At 42.5% G+C, this 23,380-nt stretch overlaps 2 protein-coding genes across 3 annotated transcripts; one reads left to right on the forward strand and one right to left on the reverse strand.

Moving 5' to 3' along the window:
• Nucleotides 1–1,764: 1,764 nt before the first annotated feature.
• On the forward strand, nucleotides 1,765–13,659 carry ZNF839 (zinc finger protein 839; the record flags this gene model as incomplete). Its single annotated transcript, XM_019551154.1, has 7 exons — nucleotides 1,765–2,712; nucleotides 5,735–5,983; nucleotides 6,778–6,870; nucleotides 7,226–7,378; nucleotides 9,041–9,178; nucleotides 11,298–11,436; nucleotides 12,243–13,659. Coding segments are annotated over 7 exons (2,724 nt in total), but the record flags the coding sequence as incomplete, so codon positions are not given.
• Nucleotides 13,660–15,267: 1,608 nt separating this feature from the next.
• On the reverse strand, nucleotides 15,268–22,584 carry CINP (cyclin dependent kinase 2 interacting protein). 2 transcript variants are annotated; one of them, XM_019552538.1, is made up of 4 exons: nucleotides 22,429–22,584; nucleotides 21,032–21,158; nucleotides 18,547–18,676; nucleotides 15,268–15,586 (listed from the first exon to the last, which is right to left on the reverse strand). In XM_019552538.1, the coding sequence occupies exons 1-4, from the start codon at nucleotides 22,548–22,550 to the stop codon at nucleotides 15,384–15,386; spliced, it is 582 nt and encodes a 193-aa protein (XP_019408083.1). In that variant the 5' UTR covers nucleotides 22,551–22,584; the 3' UTR covers nucleotides 15,268–15,383. The 2 variants fall into 2 exon arrangements, with proteins under 2 accessions (XP_019408083.1, XP_019408084.1); XM_019552539.1 differs by lacking the exon at nucleotides 22,429–22,584 and adding an exon at nucleotides 22,195–22,399.
• Nucleotides 22,585–23,380: the final 796 nt, after the last annotated feature.

Consider the following 23,380-nt stretch of genomic DNA (forward strand, 5'->3'; position numbering starts at 1 on the left):
CCCCCGGCGCCCTGCAGTGGGGGAAACCCCAGGCCTCCTCCTGGGAACCCTCGTCCCCCTGCATCGGGTTCGGCCCCGGCACAGGCTGTCCGGATCCGAGCCAAGTGGCTCCCCCCCGGCTAATGGGACAGGCTGAGGCTGTGCCCGCCAGGCCTGTGGATGGACCTGGCACCACCCGACTGGTCCCTGGAGCAAAAGGGTTGGGCCCCGCTGCCCTAGCGAAGTTGTTCTTTTATTTTTTTGGCACTCAAAGGAAAAATGAAAACGAAGAGCTGTCATTTCCCAAGGGGGAGGAGAGCCAGAAAGGTTGAGAGCCACTGCCATAGCTCAGTGGCACTAAAACGAGTACAAGGCTCTACCCTCACGGTGAAGTGTGGGGCTGGGGGCTTCCTGGTCAGCCACCAGCCTCTGATCTCCTTCCTATGCCTCCCTTGTCCTCACAACCGCCTGGAGGCAGTGTGCTCAGGACTAGACGTTGCAGCCGCTTGCGGCAGAAGCGATGTTAGGGCTAGGTAAAATTGGTACAGCTGCTCTTCCAAGATGTGTTGGGCTAGTTGACGGCAGTTAAATGGCCATCTGGGCTATCGGGCTTCCGAGTCCATGGTAGGCCATTAATCTAATGAAATAATTATTCTTACACTGGCATTTCTGTGTCAAGTTTCAGAGTCTCATCTATTATAGCTCTTAAGGTGACATTTAAATTTCTCAAATACCTGCTTTTCAGGCTAAAGTTTTCCTTGTTTGGTCTCTGGTCAAAAGTAATTAGAAAAATGAGTCATCAGTTGTGCTTATATTAAGACACTGTGTACGTTTTTGAAGAGGTTGTTTGTTTGTTTTTAAGGGGAAATTTCTGATTGTGCATTCTCTACTAGTGCTCTAGTAAAAGCACCTGAAGTCGGCAACTGAGATGCTAGACCGAACTTTCTCTTTGAAGACTAGTGTTTGTAAATATTTTGACAGAAATAGCAGCAATTAAGTTTGCAATGTGTGCACTCTGTGGCATACATTTCAGTTCAAGTAGAGAGCTGTGCATTTCAGTTTTGATCCAGCAAAGTATATTTATGTGCTTGCAAGTGTGTTTTTAGCCTAACCTAGTGCATCTCCCCTCCATGACATCTACAATGCGTTAAATTTTGTAGGTTAAGTGCAAAGTCAAATACATATTCTAATAAATGCTATATTTTTAAGATTCCATAAGGTATAAACAACTTCTTGTCTTCCACCTGTGAACTCCTTTTATCTCCTTCCATCTCCACTTAAGTTTCTTTTTTTCTCATTCTTAATTTTAAACTGTTCTTGTCATATGGGAAGGAGGAGGAAGAATAACCATTAAAGGCTAGCTCTTATTTAAGAAATGCTGATTTATCTAGATGCACATAACAGTGTGCATCCTTTTAAAGGCCATAATCTAGCTAAGCACTTGTCAAACTACAGGGGAATAAGTTTCACAACCTAAAGCTAGAATATGCAGTTGAATCTACTGAGATCACCCTGTTGACTTTATTGGTGCTCTTCCCAGACAGATCCGTTTACAAAATCACCTGTTTTTTTTTCCATTTTAACTGCGTTGATGGTTGTTGGATGTTAAAAACGAAAACCTCTTTATTTTTATCTCTTCTCACTGCTTAACCAAAAAAACAAATATTTTTTGTATGTGGAGATGCAGTAGCTGGACGGAAGGAAATCTGTGTCTTGAAGATTATAGAAAAATGACATCTAGTTTCTTTCTTTCATTCTAAGATCAAATGAACAAAGATCTAAAAAATACAACTTTTTTCCTTCCCAAAGGAATTAGAAGCCATATGTGTTCAACTACAACCGGGGCAGGTGAAGGAAGATGAAAGGCCAGCACCATCTCTGGCATCAATCCAGTCTAATGCTGTAACACTGAGTCAGCTGGACAGTAGAGATTCTAATATATCAGGACTCAGCATTATCAATCCCCAGATCATTAGGATACAGCCTCGTACAGGAACTGAACAGCACCAGTTCTTGCAAAATTCTGATTCTCCAGTTCAGTTACTTTTGCAGGGACATTTACCCCCTCATGGATCAGAGTCTGGGAATAAGATTCCTACATGTAAGACACTAAATGGACAAAAAACTACGTGTGCTACTACAGGCTCCGCAAATGTTTCTTTGGTTGCAGCCAGTTCAGCAAATGCTCCAATTTCAAGCCTCGAAAAAAAGGAAAAAAAAGAACTAAAGCTAAAAAAATCTTTGAAAGTGAAAACACGTTCTGGACGAATTTCACGGCCTCCAAAATATAAAGCTAAAGATTACAAATTCATTAAAACGGAGGATTTAGCTGATGGTCATCAGTCTGATTCCGATGACTATTCTGAACTAAGTGTTGAAGAAGATGAAGAGGGAAAGGCAGAAGGAATGGATGCTTTGTTCAGTGTTTCAAATTACAATCTGAAACCCAAAAAGTTTAAATGTCAGACTTGTGAGAAATCATATATAGGCAAAGGAGGATTAGCACGACATTATAAACTTAATCCAGGTCATGGACAACTGGAGTCTTCACAGCAAAAACTACCTTTGAATAAGACTAATGGAAGTGTGTTTGTGTTTGTGGAGAATGCTGGAGGAACAGAAGATGGAAGTGCGAGTCTGATGCTCTCAGAACCAACTACTGTCACTTTAAATAATGAAAATGCACTAGCCAGTGGTTTTGAAGAAACTGCTTCCTCAGAGGGTGAACAACAGGTAAAGGAGTACTTTTTTCTGGGTTATACTCCATTTCATAAATAGTATAGTTACAATTTTGCATCCAGATAAGTTGCAGTTTTAGAACCATGATATGGGACTTGTTATATTTTTATTTGTGTGTTGATACAGCTTTCAAAACTAAGAACATTGTCAGCCTTAGATGCACAAAGGTGATGGTAAAAACCAGTTTCTGGAACTGAGGAACAGGAAAAAAAGAACACTTCATGTTGATTTTGTTATATAGATTTAGTTAATCTGTGCAGCAGTTAAAATACTCTGGTGATGGAGACTTCAAAATAAATGAAGATAATTTTTTGAGTTACATTTTGCTGTAAAATCTGCAGAGTTTTTGATTTGACCGGTATAGTGCTAATTTTTTGTCCCCACATATTTGTGTAGAAAATGAGCCCAACAAACTTGCCCCTCTTAACTTCCCAATTTATATTCTACAAATAGACTTATTTTTGAACACTTGAGATGGTATTGAGAAGAGTCATAGAATCATTGAATCATAGAAAATGGGGGTTGGAAGGGACCACAGGAGGTCATCTAGTCCAACCCCCTGCTCAAAGTAGGACCAGCCCCAACTAGATTATCCCAGCCAAAGCTTTTTCTAGCCGGGTTTTGAAAGCCTCCAAGGATCGAGCTTCCACCACCTCTCTGGGTAACCTGTTCCAGTGTTTTACTCCCCTCCTAGTGAGAGAATTCTTCCTAATATCTAACCTAAACTTCCCTTGTTGTAACTTGAGACTGTTGCTTCTTTTTCTGTTGTCTGTCATCACAGAGAACAGTCCTGCTCCATTCTCTTTCCAACGCCACTTCAGGTAGTTGATGGCTGCTAAGTCTCCTCTCAGTCTCTTTTCCAGACTAAATAAACCCAATTCCCTCAGCCTCTCCTCATATGTCCCCCAGCCCCCTCACCATATTTTTTGCCCTCTGATGGACTCTCCAATTTGTCCACATCTTTTCGGTAGTGGGGGACCTAAAACTGAACACAGTGCGCCAGATGTGGCCTCACCAGTGCTGCATAGAGGGGAAGAATCACTTCCCTGGACCTACTGGCAACACTCTTACCAATGTAGTCCAGTTTGCTGTAGCCTTCTTGGCAACAAGGGCACATTGCTGGCTCATATTCAGCTTCTTGTCCACTGTAATCCCCAGGTCCTTTTCTGCAGAGCTGCTGCCCAGCCAGTCAGGCCCCAGCCTGTTCTGGTGCATGGGATTGTTCTGTCCTAAGTGCAGGACTTTGCATTTGTTGATGACATCTTTGGGCCACAAAAACAGTACTTGTAACACTGCAGTAGATAAGTGGGGTGGCAGCAATGGTCCATGCTTCAAACTGAAGCTCAGTTAAAATTAATTTGGTACCTTTTCTCTATCCTCTGAATAAAACTGCCAACAATTTGGGAAGGCCGTGTTCATTGGCATATCAGGAGTTATTGAAAATAAAGATTGAAATGCATTAAAAGAAAGTTTGAACTACTGTACTGTGATCTTATCATTTTATAAAAATCTAGATCTTTGGGACGGACACTCACTTCACTTGCATTATTTCTCTTATACTAGCTAAAATAAAATGGCTTTCATTGAGGGATCCTTGAACTCTGTTTTGCTAGCTGTCCATGAATGCGTTGTGTATTTCGGAGTCCTTGTAACTTAATTTGGGGTAATAGCTCTTTTTGTATTCCTGCACTCAGGTTGTCTGTTTCTGCTAGTGCAGCTGATTTTTCCATTTGCATTGTGACCTCAGTAACATATTTAAAATTGAGAAATGTAAGATTCAGGGTATTGTAAACTTGAAGACCGTGTGGGCTGTCCACTGAAGCATTTTTGGGGAAGGCTGCTGATAGGCATCTGGACCAGTGAATGAGTGTTTCTGTTTCTTTGATTTGCTGTCTAAGTTAGGTTGGGTGTGGAGACACGTAACACTTGAACTGTTCCAAAATGTCACTGATTGGATAATACCGGTTCACAGTGGTTAGAGGGCCAGTGTGTGGATACAAGTATGGTGTTCTAGCATTCCCACCGGAATGGTTGCCTTTTAGATGTTGAAGTGCTGTGACTCCAACAACCACAGGTAGAAGTGAATACACAGTACAGCATGTCTCCGTGGGTGAGTGGGGAAGGGCTGTGGTGGGTAGTTCTTGTACCCATACTTTAGGGATCCTAGGGGGTGTTTTCACTTGCCATTCTCTTCTAAGCATAAGTTCAGTAGCTTTTGCTTGCCCCAACTTTGCATTATTCTTGCCTGGCTTGTGGTGCCCAGGAGGAAGGGAGTGCTTGGATCCAAGGTTTTGGGTTTCCAGCGGCTGTGGGGCAGGGAGGGAGGGGGCATGACGAAAGGCCATGGTGTAATAGGGACCAAGAGCAAGCTTTTATTGACTAGGCAGTGCAAGGGAGCTCATTGACTAGAAAGTGAAAACTAAAAAGAGGGAGAGAGGGGAACATGCAGTAGAGTTCTGTCTGTGTACCAGACAGGCCAGTTACAACACTGAGGGACTGAGGAGCAATGCAGTGTAGGATGCCTGGACACATAACGTTGACCCACTTCAATAGAGTACTAGATTTTACAGATGTACTTTTGAACCATTCCAGACAGCTTTAAACTAGTTCAACAAGCTTGTACATCTGTCCCTAATCTTTGTTATCATTTCTGATTATCTAGTATTGCATCTATAATGAGTCTGTTACGCCAAATCTTAATGTTGCTGAGTGGTCCTTGTCTTCTTATAAGACTAATTATGATGGCAACTGGAGATTTTTGCCTAGTGTATCTAACTGTTAGTTTGAAGTAATCATCTATAACCATTTTGTTTTGTAATTTTAAAAAGTTATGGTGGGTGGATCTTACAGAAGCAGCTGAATTTCTAGCCGCTCTGATTTTACCCAGTACCTATGCTTGTATCTAACAGTACTGACATTGTATAGTAAATGAGAATGTGAGGCTTAATAATTTCACTAGATACTTCTTTGGAGAAAGGAGAAAAGGTTTAACTACTCTTGTTTTACCTTTGTTAAGACTGGCAAATCTTCTGAAGACAAACACTTGTTGGCAACACAGCAAACTGAATCTGGATTAGTACGCCGGGGACCTGGAATGCCAAAAGGACCTGGAAGACCCAGGCGGCCTAAAAGACGTGGCCGGCCAAGGATGGCTGGAAGATCAAGGTGTTCAGGAAGACTTAGTAGGTCTGGTCGGTCCCCTTCAAAGTCGCTTAATAATGTGGCGACAGACCATGTATTTAGAAGAAAAGCTAGGTTAAAAGAGGTAGGGTTCTCTTTTGCAGTTGCTTCATATGTATCAATTTGTCCACCTGCTTCTACACTGACTTTGTTTTTGGCAAGAATAGTTTTCAAGATGTTGCTGTGTGTTTGGCTTTTTGGAAATTTTTTAATTGACATTTAACCCAAACTTATTGATCAAGTTTATAAAAGGCATTGACTTTTGGCACAAGTGGCTTCTTAGTATTGGAGTGTTCTTGGTAGTCATGTTTTGTGGGGGAAAAATTACTGGAGCCGCTGTCACCATGTATATGATTAAAAATATGCCCAACCAGAAGTGAGCAAACTTGAACAACCTTAAATTCATTTGAATTTCTTGTGTATTATGTTTTGAAGTTTTATTTGTAGTTGCATAGTTTTAATTGGTAAGGTTTACTTTTCTTTCTTTTTAGACTTGATATTATTACAGACTTGATTGGACACTGAGGATTAGCTTCTAGTTTGAACAAAGTAGACAAGACCTGCTCTAAATTTTGGCAGTCAGCTCTTTTATTTTTAATGTTTATATTTACTCCTGAAGTTACTTAATTTTATTGATCTTGTAGGGGGCAGTGGATTGATTGCTGGTAAGTGGCATTTCTTATAAAGACTGCTTACAGGAACTGGAGATTTACACTCAGCTTCATGTCCTTGTAATAAAACACTTGCATTCATCATCCAGCTATTTTTCTTACCCCTCCTGTATCTTATTGTAGAGAACAGAGACATCACATTATAATTTACATTCTGTTTAGCTTCTGTAGACCCCCTTCCTAAAGAAGTTATTCTGGTCCTTAACAGATAATCCAACAGTGTGACAACGAAGACTTAATAGAGCTGGCACTGCCACGCCTTGCAGAATTTGTGACTGTCTATGAATTTTTATTGATGAAGGTAAGGTTTTTTTCCTTTATCATGTACAATTATTTATTTCTTTAAATATGTTGGATGCTGCTTTTTGAGAGTTTCATACTCAGTCAAGTGAAGAGTCAGTACTTAATGGGATTCCAAGGGTGAACTCTAAAGACTGATAGCTCTCTGTTTAAAAATCTTACTTGTTGCAGCTGTTTCTTAGGCAGTATTTCTGGAGGCATCAGAGTCCTTTCTCTTCTTGTGTGGTCCCCAAAGTTAGCAAAATTAGAATGAAGAAAATGTTGGTTGGACAAAATGAATTAATAATGTATTTTATTTGTTAGTTTAATTCATCTTATTTCATGCACAAAAATATATTTTGCTTATTTTTATTTAGGTTGAAAATGGTTGCCCAGCAAGAGCGTTTTTCCCAGATGTGTACAAGGAATTTGAAGAGTTACATAATATGATAAAGAAAATGGCTCAGGACCATCTCTGCAGTTCTGACTTTCTGCGTTCCCAGCAGCCTATTGAAATAAAATATCCCAAGGTAATAAAAGACACATTTTGGAATTGCTTTCTGTTAGGCTGTGTTCTACATCTTGTTTGTTCTTCACTAAAACACTATAGCCTAAATAGTGGTGCTTGAACAGAACACTGATTTTTTTTTTTTTTAAATATACAAAAATGGAGATCTGTGCATACTGAAGAATAAATAACTGAAGACCTGAAGTAACACTTCACTCAGTAATCAGGAGTACTTGAGTAAACTACAGTCTCAGCTTATACGTGAACACAAACAGCTTAAATTCAAAACATACTAAAACGAGTCTAACAAGGCCAAACCCTGGTCCTACCCACCTAGATGTCTGGAGTATCATGAAGATGTGAGAGTGTACTTTGTATTGCTAAGAATGGTTCTTAGACAGTAGCACTAACATAATCCTGTTCTGTGTTTGTTTAGAAAAGAAATGGCCATGGTGTGAGGCATTTATCCTGATTAGTAAAATAAGTCCCCCTCTGTCTGCCAGAGATGGGAAAGGCCCCCTAATGCTTGTTTCCAGTAAACATTACTTAGTTTCCAAACTCCCAGCAGTTGACCAGTTACATGGAGATTAGGTGAAAGTTTCATTAAATTATGAAATTTGGTGAACTCTTTAATATAAAAAAGCACTTAATAAAGACCACTTCAACAGCTCTTACAAATTTTAATGCATCTTTATACAGTTCATAATGTACACTTAGTTAGAGAAATTCAAACATGGCCATCTCTAATATTGGATCCTGCAGCTTGGAATGAAATGGCTGGATGACTAATACATATTGCTTGGTTTAGCATGCTGTTCAGTTTCCAGCAGTGAATCACACAGTTTTTAACACATTACTGCCAGCAAAACATTTTAAGTGCAGATATTTTGAGTGCTTCATAAGGTGCAAGACTCTCTACCCAGAAGCTTATGGTTTAAAATGAGATGCAGATATGACAGTGAATATACTGGAAAGCCCAAGGGAGGGAGAGAAGGGGAAAGTATTTTTACAATTAGAGTAATTCTACAGAAAAATGTAATTCATTATGCAGTTTTTAGCACTAAGTGAATATTTATCTGTTTTTCAGAATAACTTATGATATATGTGAAATGTGTACCAGAAGTTTGCCTTATTATTATTGTATGTGTTCATCTGACTCTATCTCTTATGCTCAACAGGGATGTTTCTTCTATGGAGAAATTAAATTGTACCAATGTAAAGGGGATGTTTTCAAAGTTGGTAGGCACCAAGTTACTTTTCAAACACATGTTGTCATGCTCTTTTAACAAAAATAAACCATAATGGGAAACCCTATAGTGACAAATCAATGTATTCACTAAATAGAGTGAAACTTAGTAAGAGAACACATTTAGTCCCCAGCAACTAAGGGATATATGGATAAAGAATTCTCCCTGTCTTGTATTAAATTATGAAATAGCCTTGACAGTGTTCTTAACAATCTATTTTTCATTCACTGATAGCTGTTATATAGGTTAGAATTTGTTGACGTGGAGGTTAGTTGTAGGAGTGGCTGTGGTATAATATATTTATACCCATACCTATCAGTTTGACTGATAGACTGGATCCCAGTATGCACATCTTTTTAGACTGGTTTTAGGAACATAACTAAATATAAAAATACTGAAAATTTGAGAAATCACATTTAATTATAATTGTTTTATAGGTTGCTGAGTCGCTAGGAATTACAGAAAAAATTCTTGAAAAACAAACACAAGCTGCAGATTCTTCCCAACAATGTACTATTAAAACAATGGTTGAGCAAGTGCCTGCTGAAATATTGGGACAAAAAAGAGTAATTGAGGTATGGAATATTTGTGACATTAATATGTAAATTAAGACCTACACATTAAAACTGATTTAAAATATACTAATAGCTAAAGCTGAGGGACAGTCTTTGGACTCTTTAAAGGGATGTCCCATAGCAACTCTGTTTTGAGTTTGTAAATATTTAAATATGCTCCAACTTAGTCCTATTTAAAAGACATCACAGTGTGTCAGAGCTTTGTTGCATCTCCCCTCACTCACTGTTTAAGGCAGGACAAGGTGGCATCTTAGAGACTTAACTTACTCAGAAATACATAAGCTTTCATAAGGGACAGCCTACTTCTTAGATGTGATGAATGGACTTCCAGAGGGCAGGGGTATTAAATAGAATAAAGTAATTTTAAATGCAAAGGATGGAGGAGAGGGGCACTGCTGAGAGAGAGTTGCATTGAGATTGGAAGATAAACAGCAGCTAACCTATTGAGGGACACAAGCATTAAACAAAACATCTACTTTAGGTAAGGGAAAAGACTCTGGAGTCTCTGTTTAGACCATACATAACACAATCCAGTCAGTGGATGATTTCTTGTTCTGCAGTTTTGCATTAAAGTCTGTTCTTAAACCAAACTTTAAATACAGCTACTCTGAGGTCAGTGGTGGATAGTCCAGGGAGATTCGAGTGTTCTGCTATGGGTTTTTGGTGTCTTTCTGGAATTGAGGTCAGATCAATGTCCATTCATTCTTTCTTCCTTTCCCCCCTATCTTTTGTATTTAATCTTTTCTGTTTAGTGCTCCTGCTCTTTGCAAGTCTTGACTAAATAGGATGTTACCTATAAAAGCCCATGCCTCGCTTAATAAATTAGTCTCTAAGGTGCCACCCTACATTGCCTTCTGCCTGACTTCAGACTAAAATGGCTAAGAAACTCACTGTTGAAGGGTATGGTCTGGTCAGGATCTTGCAGGCTTCCATGTTGTATCCTTCTGCGGTGGAGAAGGACTCCGCCAAGTGGATATCGGGGTTTGGGGACTTCAGGTTCTAGTATCTTTGTTGCAGAAGACTGGTTAGCCAGTTCAAGTTATGGGGAGAAGCAGATGCACCAGCTGACTTAGTGGCTAACAGAGGTGCATGTAAACAGCCCTTTGGCTAGCCTCATCTTCTCAAGAAGAGCCACGCGCATGATCAGAGGTCAGGAAAACAGACCTTATGATGACAGGCTGAGAGCCATGGGGCTCTTTAGCCTGGAAAAGCGCAGACTTAGGGGTGATATGATGGCCACCTCTAAGTTTATCAGGGGTGACCACCAGTATCTGGGGGAATGTTTGTTCACCAGAGCGCCCCAAGGGATGATGAGGTCGAACGGTCATAAACTACTACAAGACCATTTCAGGATGGACATGAGGAAGAATTTCTTTATTGTTCGACCCCTAAGGTCTGGAACAGCCTGCCGTCGGAGGTGGTTCAAGCACCTACATTGAACACCTTCAAGAGTAAATTGGATGCTTATCTTGCTGGGATCCTATGACCCCAGCTGACTTCCTGCCCTTTGGGCGGGGGGCTGGACTCGATGATCTCCCGAGGTCCCTTCCAGCCCTAATGTCTATGAAATCAAAAGCCTACTTGATCTGTTGTCTGTAGCTGTAGTAGAGAGGTTTCCTTTCTCCCTCTGGTGGTAGCATTTATTTCTCCTCACTGTCAAACCTCAGTCCAGAACTGTCTTTGGTACTAAGAATAGCTCATTTTGTTTTTTCTGTCTGTGCTTAAACTTGGTACTGGTCAGTTTTCCCATCCCTATCTGAACTGCTCAGTAAAGGGCTGTAAACTCCCTGTCCTGAAGCTGGAGAGGAGCAGGAGGTAACCTTCCTAGATGATCCCATCCATAATCTTGCCAGTAAGGTTCCTTTGAGAGGAGACCTTTAGTAATTACTTTTGCTTCTTGAAAACAGATGCCAAAACTAATTAAAAATAAATTTAAAAAAATGGAAAATGTACCACCATATGTTAAGAATTTTCTTTCATAACTTCCTTTGTAGCAGAATCCTAGTATGTTGTAGGTGACAGTTCATTATTATGTTTGTCCCAGAGTTCATACTGGAAAAATGTCACAGTTTGTCGATATTTGTCAGTAACATCAATTAACTAGTTCGTATGTTGACAGAATTCAGGTGGGGAACTGTTGCCATCAGCCAAGAAGACCAAAGTAGAAGACCCATCAGGGAATATGGATGATGTTTATGCTAATCAAAATGGAGTAAAGCAGAAGAGTGGGAACTTGAATATAATAACTATAAAAGATGGTAATGTTTTCCTTCTAACTTGCCAGCACTGTCTGTTCTTTGTGGAACTGAACTAATTCCTTTATCTTGCACTTCTTGCCCATGATAGGCTGCTTTAAGTTTTAGTTTTACATGCTGCTTTTTTTTTAGGTTGCTGAGTAATAACTGTTCAGCTGGAAAGGTGGAGGGTTGGTGGGAGTGCAGATAAGAGCTGTATGGGATATATACTTTTGTGTTATCTTTGGTCTTATGTAGCTGTTCCTTTGTTGATGGTACAGAATCCTTGCTGCTGTTCTTATTTTCTTTACATTAGATTTTCTGTTGCACAAAAACAAGTGTGTATTTCTGTTAAATCTGAAGAAGGGAACTTGGTTAAATTTGGGTGAGCTCATACACAAACATGGTTTCTTTACTAAATTCTAGTCATTTCAAAGCTGCAGACTAACAAACGGTAATGAGAATTACAGGGGTCACAGAAAGAAACCAGTTTAACTTTGATCTAGAACTATTTCAGGGTAGGCAGAAAGGAAAAAACATCTCCGTAACCTATGGACATACGGTATAAAACTTTGATGCTACATCTAGAGGTCCCCTCCTTCCCCACCAATCCCATCCACCTCCTGAAATAATTGCATTTGTAATTTTCAGTATATTTTTGCACTGTTTTATGCTATCTTCCACATGTTTGAAAAACCATCAGTATGCCTGGAGGAAAGGGAAAATTGGTTAGCATCTTTACAAGATTATTCTTTTTGAAAATGGATTTTGTGAGTCTAAAATCTGATCAATGCACAATATGTTCTAACTGTTTTCTTTCAACTGTTAAGGTTTTAATCCACTAAATGGAGTGACTGTACACTCTGAGGACAGAGGTATTGCTCATTGCACAGTTGGACTTGCATTACATGAATCGTTTGCTGATTTAGAAACTAGTTTTGTCTCTGCAAGTTCACATGTCCTCCCTCAGTCTATGGAAACGAAGATGGAGTACCCTCAACCTGTAAGCACACAGGGACCAAACAGTACAGGTAATGTATCTCCACCACACACTGAAGCCTTGTTGCCTGTTGTGACAGACCATTCACCAGAGGAATTTGTTGAAGCACAGTTTATAAATGAGAGTGCTGCAGGCAGACTGACAAATTCTGAATTTTGTAGTTCCATGTTATCAGACATTGTGATGGACAGTCATTGTTCTAACTTGTCAGCGAGTGAACACAGTGATCATAATGGAAAATTCCAAAAAATTCAGCAAGAAGAAGAAATCCAGAATTATGGCATGACTAACAAACATTCCCAACAACTTAATGATACTAATATAGCTGAACAGATACAGCACCTTGAAAAAGTTTTTTCAACTAGTATTGTGCCAATAGACGATCCATGTAGGACTCAGACTGAACCACATGACAGTCCTGTACAGGAATCCTCCATAGCCACTGGGGTGAATCATGGAAGTCCATTGAAAAACATAGATGAATTCTCTTGTGAGACAGAAGAACAGCATACTGGACCATGTGAGCTAGAGAATGTGGTTACTGTAAGTGAAACTGTAGCCTTTGAGATTACTGATGAGAGCCATGAATTTTTGTCTCAGGGACATGAACAGATCTTTATTCAGACTTCAGATGGACTTATATTGTCCCATCCAGGTACCGCTGTTCTGTCTCAGACAGAAGGCATAGTTATTGTAACTGATGCTGACGGTACCACAATGCACATTCGTACACCTGATGGGGTCCCTTTCGAAACTGTGGAAGCACTACTTGCAATGGAAGCAGATGGCCAAAGTGAAGATATTTTGCTCTCACATAGTGAAGAGGAGCCATAAATTAAAAAAAAAGAAGAATCCTATTTATACATGCTTTCTTCTGGAAAAGACTCTATCAAATGTATATTTTTCTAATGTGAATACTGGAATTGAGATTTAACTTATTTGTAAACTGTTTCTATGACCTGTACTTTTTATACAAACTTAAGTTATAAAATTAGCCACATTACAACCAAAAATTCTAAGGAATATTTTTTTTTATTCTATTTGCCCTTAATATATGTCTGGGGGTGGAAATATGTTGACCCTGATTTTGTTGCACTATTTCTCTTTTGTTACATACTTATTCTTCTCTCTGGCAAATAGAAACATTGTATAATATATTGCACTGTTCTTGGCAGTGATGTGCTATATGCTGGCAGCCTGTATATGGGATAAATAAAAACTATATTAAAAAGAGTTGTGTTTTCTAAGTACAAAGGTTTTGTAGCTTTGTAATTGCTGTTACTTAAATATATTTCAAGGTGATATATCTTACAAGTAAATGTGACTTTAACTGGGGAAAAGGGTAACTTCCATGAAGAATTAATATTTTTGCATTCCAGGGAAATGTTCATTTTCAAAACGGTAAAGTCAGGGCATAATTTCCCAGAAGAATCTTAAGTTCCCTTGATTTTTAAATTATCAAAGGAACATTTTAATACTGTGGAACCCTGAAACTGTGTCTAATTTCTACTAACCGCTTGAAATGTATTGAATATTTTTTTCTTAAAGTACACTAGGAAGGCCATATTTTCTTTTGACTATTATGCTGCATCTGTAGGACGATCAGCTGGAGGTTGCTTATCTGAGTTATTTTAATGTGATAGCAAATGCTCCTTTTTTCCAGAGAGGAAAGAGAACCCTGTAGGGAACCTTGTGTAACATGCCACCCAGGATCCTGCCTCTTTTTTGTCACTACTAAGTAAATAGTTTGTGCTAACAAAGCAGAGCATGGTCCCCTGGACCACTTTTTTATTCATCATCTTTATTACTGGTGTGTTGTTCTCCTGACTACAACATGGTGTTTATCCCATTTTTGAAGTATGCTAAGAGGCTAACAGAAATCACTGTTAGTATCCTGGCTGCTCTTCTCAGGGTTTGGGACTGGAGTGAAATTAAATCAGCGCTTAGTGGATTTAATGATAAAGAAAAATCTGTTAATGGTTTATTCCAGTGTGTCTAAACACCTGCCTGAGGCTGCTGAAAAAACAAAGAGGCTAATTGCCTGTATCACAACTGATTTTTCCAACTCCTATAAAATGTCTGTGCCTGTCTGAAAGCCCAACCTACTATGAAAACTTTCCCCCATTCTGCACTGATTCTACATTGAAGAGCAGCTAATCTAAACTTGGAACATTGAGATGAACCTCCATAGTTGTTGCAATGGCCTTTATAGTACAGTTTTACTGTAGCGGGGGCTGTCATAATTGGTACACAGCTTCTCACAGAAGTGTGAAAAAGATTCTGTTTTACTGCTAGTCAGGCTAAAGTGGCTGCCAGAGAAGCAGACGATCCAAGAAAACTTATAAATACCTTTACACTGTGGAACAGTTTCATGACTTGTTTTTGTCAGAGAATGGAGCAGAAGGTCATACATAGGCATTTTAGTATTTGTTTAGAGGGAAGTTAGAGTAAGTTGGATAGTGATAACCTCTTTTGACTCCTTTGCTCACTATAGCAATAGCTACCTTTCTTTGTGGGACTGATCCTGCTGCTGGTTAAGTCGATGGAAGGCCACAATAGATGAGAAACGGTATCTAAAAGTATTTGTCGGGGCTATACTATGGTATAGGACTCACGTGACACTAGTCCACTGCAATCTTTGTACATGACTCTAGGGAGGTCACTTAAGACTGTGCTTTCTTTCCCCACTTGTAAAATGCAAATAAAGGTGTTTGCCTGCACTACCTGGAATGTTGAGGGAAAATGTATTTGTGATCATCAAAAAGGACTGTGATATCAGTGCTGGGTGTAAGTAGAAAGTTTGTCACTTCATACAGAAGCAAAACAAAGTAAACAACAAACAAAACAAGTAAACACAGTTAAAGGAAAATGTATTTTTTTAGAAATATTAAAATACTAATGTACTTAACGTTGTGGTCTGCTGCAGTTGCTGTTCCACAAGAAACAAGATTTGCAAATCTTATTTGAAATGCTAGATTGGTCTGTGTCCTGTTTCTAGCAACATGCTTTCTAGTAATAGTTTGCTGCTGTTCTCAATGTAGGGCTGGTACAACCATGATGATAAATACACCATCATAAGATCCTCATCAGCAGTATGAGCAATCTCTTGCACAATTGTCTGCTTTAGCTGTAGTTCCTCCTTGTACATCTCAGAGAGCTTGAGAGAAGTCTCATCTGAAATGGATTGAAAAAGTAACATATGCTTGTTCTGATTACATCAGCAACTCTGAAAAGGTAAGTAAATCAATACTGGTTCTATACTAATTGTTCTTAAAAAAGCTGGCTGCTAAAAGTATACAAGCTTCCCCTTCACTGTGCAAGTCAAATACCCTAATCTTTATAACAGTTAACAACATGTCTATGGATTAAGGCAGGACCATCCAACTTGTGAGTGGCCAGGGGCTGCACAGCCCCTAGATCAGGGGTAGGCAAATTTTTTTTGGCTGGAGTGCTGAAAAACCCACAATGCCTACCTTCAAAGGTGCCGGAGTGCCAGCATGCCAGAAAAACAGGTTCTGGGTAGCTGTAGATAGCCATGGAGCCTGGGCTGCTTGCAGCAGGGCTTCCAACCTCCCAGCCAACTGCTGGGAGCAGCCCAGGCTCCATGGTTATCAGCAACTATCACGAACCTGGGCCAGCTGCAGACTGCGCCCATTGGGGCCGTGGGCAGTGGGGCTGGGGCTGAGGCCAGGGCCCAGTGGCAGTAAGGAGCTGGGGCTGTGGGGCCACGGCCACCCAGCAGCATGGGGCTGGGGCCTGGCTGTGGGCAGCGTAGGGCTGTGGGCAGAGCTGGGGCCAGGGCCCATTGGCAGCACTGGGCTGGGCCCCATAGCAGCATGGGGCTGAGGCTGCAGCTGGGCTGTCACATGCCGGGATGGGGCCGGCAGCAGCACTTGGCTGAGGCTGGGGCCATGCAGGGCTGGGGCTCGTGGTGGTGGTGGCTGGCAGCTGGCACTGGGCCCACAGCCCACCAGCAGCACGTGGCCGGGGCCTTTGGCAGTGCCAGGATGAGGCTGGGTCCTGTATGGGTCCATGGGCCTGGCCCCACAGCCCCAGCTCTGGCCCCGTCCCGATGCTGCCGACAGCCCCAACCAGGCAGTGGCATGGTGCTGGGGCCTGCAGTGGTGGTGAGGACTGGGGCCAGGCCCGCTGGCACCACTACTGTCACTGGGGCCTGGTCCCAGGCCAGCCCCAGCTGGTTGCCAGGGCTGTCTGCAGTGCCCAGGCCTGTGCGGGCTCTGGCCCCATCCTGACACTACCGATGGCCCGGGACTGGCAGCAGCACTGGGGCCGAGCCCACTGGCAGCAGCACATGGCTGGAGCCCAGTCGGGATGGGGCCGGGGGCCTGCACAGGTCCATGGCTCTAGCCTGGTAGCAGTTGGGACCAGCGGCAGGGCCATCTGCAGCGCCAAGATGGGGCTGGGGCCCGCGCACATCCGCAGGCCCGGGCCCCAGCCTTGTCCTGGCGCTGCCGATGGCCCTGGCCCAGCAGCAGTGCTGGGCTGGGGCTGGGACAGGGCCTGGCCCGCCTGCAGCACTGGAATGGGGCCCCAGCCTCATCCTGGTGCTGCTGATGGCCCTAGCGCACCAGCAGCAGTGGAGGTACCAGCCAGGGCCCACCCACCGGCAGCACTAAGATGGGGCTGAGCCCCAGCCTCATCCCGGCACTGCAGACAGGCGCTGGGCTGAGGCGGGTGGTGGCAGTGCCAGTCAGGGCCGGGGCCTGTGCAGGTGCACAGGCCTGGGCCCCGGCCTCATCCCAGTACTGCCAACATCCATGGCCCAGTGGCTGCGGGGCTGCCAGCTGGGCCCGCCGGCAGCATGTGGCCAGGGCCGTTTGTAGCACCAGGAAGGGGCCAGGGCCTATGCAGGTCTGCAGCCCCAGCTCCGACCCCATCCCAACACTGCTGACAGCCCTGGTCTGGTGCTGGCACTGCTGGCAGCATGTGGCCAGGCCCAGGGACAGGCCCCGCAGCAGCGGTGGTGCTGGCTGGGGCCTGCCAGCCAGCAACACAGGGTTGGGGCCGGGGCCATTAGGGCAAAGATGGCCCCCAGCTTGGGGTCAGGGGCACTTACCTGGCTGGGGTCGGTGTTCCAGGGCTGGCGTCCAGCAGTGGCAAGTCTAATGCAGGGGTTGGCAGCAGCACAAGACTGTTCTCGGGCAGCCATATGCTGGTCAATCTGGGCATGCCTCTTTCCGCCCCTTGGGGCAGGAACCAGCCCACGTGCCAATAAAAACTATGCCATGTGCCACATTTGGTGCGTGTGCCATAGGTTGCCGAACCCTGCCTTAGACTCTAAGATGTGTGGGGATCCCTGTGCTGTGTCTTGTGATGGGTGCCCTTCCCCTCACAACTGCGTTATGTCAGTGCCCCTGAGCTGTAGGATTCCTTGGCTCTGTGAGCTGTGCCGCTCTACCTCAGGAAGAAAGGCAGGCAGGGAGCAGAAGGTGGAGGTTGGCTGAAAGGGGAGCCCAGAAATTCCTGCAGCAGCAGGAGGCTGGGAGCTGAAGTTTAACCCCTTGGGGGCTGCACAGGGCCTGCAGTTGAACATCCCTGAATAAGGTATAAAATTTATTGTTCAAATATTTAATACATTTCTACCACACTTATTTCATGGTATAAATCCTCTTTCCACTCTAGAGCTTAACAGCAGAGGCTCAAAACCACCTACAGAAGTGGTAAAAATGTACATTATTTTTGACTGTAGGATCAAAGACCCTTCAAAACTTTTCAATGGCTATCTGACACCTAACCATGGTGCAGCTGTCCTCTCCCAAATGGAGAGATCATTTAAGTGCCATCCTACAAATGGGTCTGTAGACTAGGACTTAAAGCTGCCAGACAACTTCTCTGAAGCGGGACTAACTGGTAGCAGTGACCTTTCCCTGTGTCTATACCTGTAATTGTTTTGTCGGGGGGGGGGGGGTGTTTTTGAGCCGAGTTAATTTGTACAGTCATTTATCTATTAATTAGAAAAAGAGGCAGGCTTTCCCTTTTTATAAGAGGCAAAGTTGATCTTATCAAGAAAAAAGTTAATAGGTTTTGTCAATTCTGAACTTAGTTTTTCAGTTTACGTTGCCCTTGGACAAAACTCACAAGTGCTTTTTAAAAAATATGGCTTTTCTACTTACAGAAATACGAAGTGGGCCATGTGTGAAAGAGGGGTGCCTTGCAGTTTCCATCCCCAGAGTGGTACGTTTCCAAGTCACAGACTCCTTTTGTAGTTGAAGTCAGTTTTTCCATTTTCAGTTGTATTTTTTTCTGACAGATGAGAGTTTAGTTACGTAATGTTTGAGGCGTTTTATGCTACAGCAGATTCATTAGCTGTTACTGAATTTCCAAAACACTTGTGAAAACCCCATCCAGTCTTGATATTTCTAATTCACTTTTGCTGGCTACAAGTACAAGGAAATAGTGATATTTACATACAGATTTCCAACCCTGCACATGCTGCTTGTTCATACTTTGAATATTTCTTTATCTGTAATTGGTAGTATTAGAACTATAATCATAGCCAGATGATCCAGGAACTATGCAAGAGACGAGGAATTTTGTAAGTGATGGTTTTTTTGGCCTAGCTGCATGGCTAGGATATACTTAGACAAGCCTCCAAAGGCAAAAGCTTTGAATGGATGAGGAATGCCTCACTTATCCCTAGTTCTCTTTTTCTGTATATTAAATCCAAGTTCTCCATATGGAAAGTTTGCAAATCTCTCTCTCCTTTCATTGTTTTTCTTTCTAAGAATGTAGCAGTGCTGAAAAGTCTTGGACTCTGCATGAAAATGGCTTTTTCTTACAGAATGAGTACAGTCAAGGCACAAGAAGTGCAGATCTTATCCAGGCTACCCTGCCAATATGCTTTGTTTGATTTGGATCAGCCATATCTAGGCATAAGGAAAGCAGTCCAGTCTGTATGCCATTTCAATCTTCTACTGACTTCCAAGACTGTCAATAAGGGGACTAATTTTTTCTAATGCAATGTGGGCATTTATCTATAGTATTCTTGATGGATTAGAAATGCAAGAGGGAATTAATAGCTGCATTATCTGTGGTAACTCTCGTTAAAAAAGTAACTGAATTTGGCAGCAGCATCTTATGTCGAGACATGAGTGTCAAAATCATGCTATAAGCCCCTAAATGAAGTTCATACAATCATAAATGGTGGAAACTAAAACGTGTCCAGTAACTACATGCATTGTCTAATTCACCACTAGCTTAGACCCTCATTGCTCAAGAGGGTTACATTAGAGTTAATAGCTTACCTCAGGGGCATTTAATGGACTGAATCATGACAGTAACTCATGCTAAGAAAGAAAAGAATCCCTATGGCTTTCTCTAGAAGATCAAGCTTATGAGGAATGGGGAATCATTAGAATTCTATCCAGTTTAAACAGAAATTAATCTTAACAGCATACTAAAATCTTTTAAAATAAACATTCTTTCTAATGACTACGGGCTATGAAAGTTATTTTGATTAAGACTTAACACTTAGAATAAACTGTGTTGTTCACAGAATTATTCCTGTCCCTTTTGCCAAGTCAGTAGTTTTAAAAAAAACTCCACTGTTTCCTTTATTTTAAAGTCATACAACACTCTGAAGCTGTGAACTCTTGCATTAAGCGTGTCAGATATTGTGTTCCTACTCTTTCCAAAAATCTTGGGAGGACATGGATTCCCAGGCCCAACTTACTAAAGCATTCTGTGCTCTTTCTAATGCCATGCTTATTTTTTCTTAAGTACTTGGAAAATTTATGGTGATAGAAGAGATGTATACAATTTGGAGACAGGGTTGTTTTTGCACAATAACATTTAGATTTCACTAAAAAGCAAGAGTAGGTTGGGAGCCAGAAGATAGATGGAAAATCAGGTCTTAAAACTTGTAAATCAATCTGATAAACATAGTGCATGGTACTTATGATAAATCAGTTAGGAGTATTATGAAAGTAAGGCATATTTGCCTCACTTCAGTACATATTTCAGACTAACCAGCTTGTCAGCAATAGCCTCACAAGGTGGTTCTTGCTCCCCAGCTCTGGAACACTCTCCCTCTTGAGGCCCAACTGGAGCCCAAGCCTGGATATCTTTCTAAAGCTACTTGGGCAGGCATCCAGCAAACAAAACTAGGCTGGGGTATTGCTTGGTGCAGTGGGGACCAACCCTTTCAGCAGAAGTGCCACAAAACTAGTCCAGCATCCCTCCCTAAGTGCCACTCTGATACTGTTCCTCTGCCCAATCTGGTTTCCTCTGCTTTTTGTTCCCTATTCTGTGCTCCCTGCCTGATTTATTGCTCTGCTTTTTGCTTCCTGACCTATCTGCTGCTGTACTGCCTGGCCCCTTGCTGATCTGCTGTGTGCTACACAGAGGCTGCCCATGCCACTTATAGCACACATGCCACAAGGTGGCCACCTCTGGCTTAGTGGGTCTCTATTTTATGTTGATTATTCTAGGTCTCCTTTTACATTGCTTTGTTCTCTTGTCACTTGCCTGTTTTATAAATTGTTCTGTTCTCCTGCTCTAAACTGCCCTGAGCCCTTGTTGGAAAGGACAGCATATAAATTGAATAAATAAATAAGAATGAGGAATACACAGTATGGAAGAATAACAAATAAACATTACCATGTTTTCCAATATCTCAAGTAATTCTGTACAATACATCTCCAATTCTTCATTATAGTGAGGAGACAGTTTTCCAGAGTCTTGAGTAGGGTTCTCACATTCAATCTCCAGCCTGTTATTTTTAAATCTATACAAAATCATGTATCAGCGTGAATACCTCTGCACACCTTTACTCAGAATGCTAAGAATTTAAAATCCATGTTGTTCTCCACAATTCTGAGGCCTGCATTCCTACAAGCCCCTTTTGTGACCAATAAGGGAACCAATGAGTGATTTCTTCAGGCTACCATCTAACACAGATTAGCACCAGATGACTCAGGAAGAGATGAGAAGCCTACATTAGGCAGTAATGAAATAATCTGTTTATAGTGAAAGTTACTTTCTAAACCCCATTAGTAATAGGTTAACTTATGCCCTAAAACAGGGATGGGCAATTATTTTGGCTGGAGGGTCACTTTAGGAACTTGGATAAACTATTGTGGGCTGGGGAGGGAGATTGGGGGGGAGGTGCTGATCTAGTGCAGCACAAGGGGTCAACTGATACTATCTGGCTGGGGTATATCCACCCTGCACCTACCACTGGGGGTGCTGGACAGAGCAGGCAGGTGGGATCTCCATGAAGATCAGCCAGGACCCCTGCAGGCAGGGCACACTTGTACAGGCAGGGAGCAGTGTCCGGGAGTGGGACAGGTGGGGGGCCAAGATCCCAAGGCAGTGACAGCACAGGGCTGGGGCCTAGGACAGAGCCATGATCTGCTCCCTGTTGTCCCATCCTACCTTCCTGGTGGGCCATATCTTGCCCACAGGGCTCCCAGCCAGTCTTCATGGATGCTCTGCCCTCCTGCTCCCTCGTGCACCTGGTGGTGGCTGCAGGGCAAATGGGCCAGAGTTGCCTGGGCAGCGGGGTCGGCTCTGGCAGCAGTGGAGATGCTAGTGGCAGCAGTCAAAAGGGGCTGCTCCTGAGAAGCAGTTTGGCTGCCATGCTGCCCCTGCTCTGTACCTGGGAGCAGTGGGACTAGCTGCACGTGCCATGGCTGGGCTGTCCTTCGCTTCTGGGCTGGGCAGGGCCAAGGGACCTGCTGCAGGTCAGATAAAATCCCTTGGCAAGCCAGATCTGGCCCATAGGCCGTATTTTGCCATACTCACTGTGTGTAAATACTCACTGTGTGCTAATTTTCAGGTTCACAATTTTGTTGGCAGCCGTGAAACCCTTATCATTCAAGCTCTCCCATTTCTTCATTAAATTATGCCAATCTGCTGCATTATCCTTAATTTTCCTTGCGCTAACAGATAAGACAGGTCTTTTGGGAGTCACAACTGCAGGGCTCTTTGCTATTTAAAAAGGAAAGAAAAAGCAGCTTTAAAACTTGTGACAAGGAACTGAAGTGCTGCTCCACCTGGTGATCATAGTTGCACGTGTCCATGTGATGTTTTCTCTGCTTCTCCCTTGGTGACAGCTGAGAAAATGAAACAATTTAGCAGAATGGCAGTAATTTAAGAGAGAGGTAGTGAGAGCCATGTTGGTCTGAAGTCAGTCAGAAGGCAAGGTAGAGATACACCCTATAAACTAGATAAGATATAAAGAGAGGGCACATGCTTTGCGGGCTGATGCTCAATTTCTTAGAATGGGGGGGTTCCCACTTTTATACAGAAAATCATAGGGGTAAGGGCAGGGGCAGATCCAGGAGGATGTACACTGGTGCATCTGTGCTCCTTTTGATTCCTGATGTACTGAAAATTTAAAACCAACTTCCTGGCCATGCCAGCAGCATTTTTAGTCAGGCAGCTGAGGGAGTCACTTGATTTCATGACTCAATATAATCTACCTGATCCTTTCTAAACTCTTCATTCCACAGGTGTTAATGACCCTCTCTTCTTTTTAATAGTCTTCATGGTCCACCAGTGTAGACTCATTCCAATGAAGTTTGACTTTACTTGTTTCTGCTTCAATTTTAAAGTGAATAATGCACCCCTAGGTCCCTAGTGGATGAATAAAGCTTCTAGTTTATTTTTCATGGAGAAAAATGTGTGATCTTTTTATGTGATGATGCACTTCTCCCTCTTCACCCCCCTTTTCACCATTGTAGATCTGCTATAAATCAAGGGGTGGGAATTGGCAATTGCTACAGGACCAGCAACAATTGTGGGCAGATACCCTCGCTACCAACATGGGGCCCTGCTGCACATTCCCCTGAAAGCTGGGCAGCAACCAGCTGTAGAGCTGACACTAGCACTAACTGTTGCAACTTAGCACTTTTTTGGAGCCAGCTAGTCCCTTTTTTTTTCTCCTGTAACAATTACTTCACATGTGGCCAGTCTACAAGGATTGCACAGTTCACTGAGCAATAC

The sequence above is a fragment of the Crocodylus porosus genome, unplaced genomic scaffold (genome assembly GCF_001723895.1).
Source record: "Crocodylus porosus isolate Cpor-Errol unplaced genomic scaffold, CroPor_comp1, whole genome shotgun sequence".
NCBI lineage: Eukaryota > Metazoa > Chordata > Crocodylia > Crocodylidae > Crocodylus > Crocodylus porosus.

Bases quoted from the DNA above. Each gene is read 5' to 3' on its own strand.
- CINP (XM_019552538.1), bottom strand. From the start codon at position 22,550: ATGGCTCTCACTACCTCTCTCTTAAATTACTGCCATTCTGCTAAATTG. The intron at 18,677-21,031 runs GTAATGTTTATT...CTCATCTGTCAG, and splicing joins TTGAGATATTGGAAAACATG to AAAAAAATACAACTGAAAAT. The intron at 15,587-18,546 runs GTAAGTAGAAAA...AATCCATTTCAG, and splicing joins ATGGCCCACTTCGTATTTCT to ATGAGACTTCTCTCAAGCTC.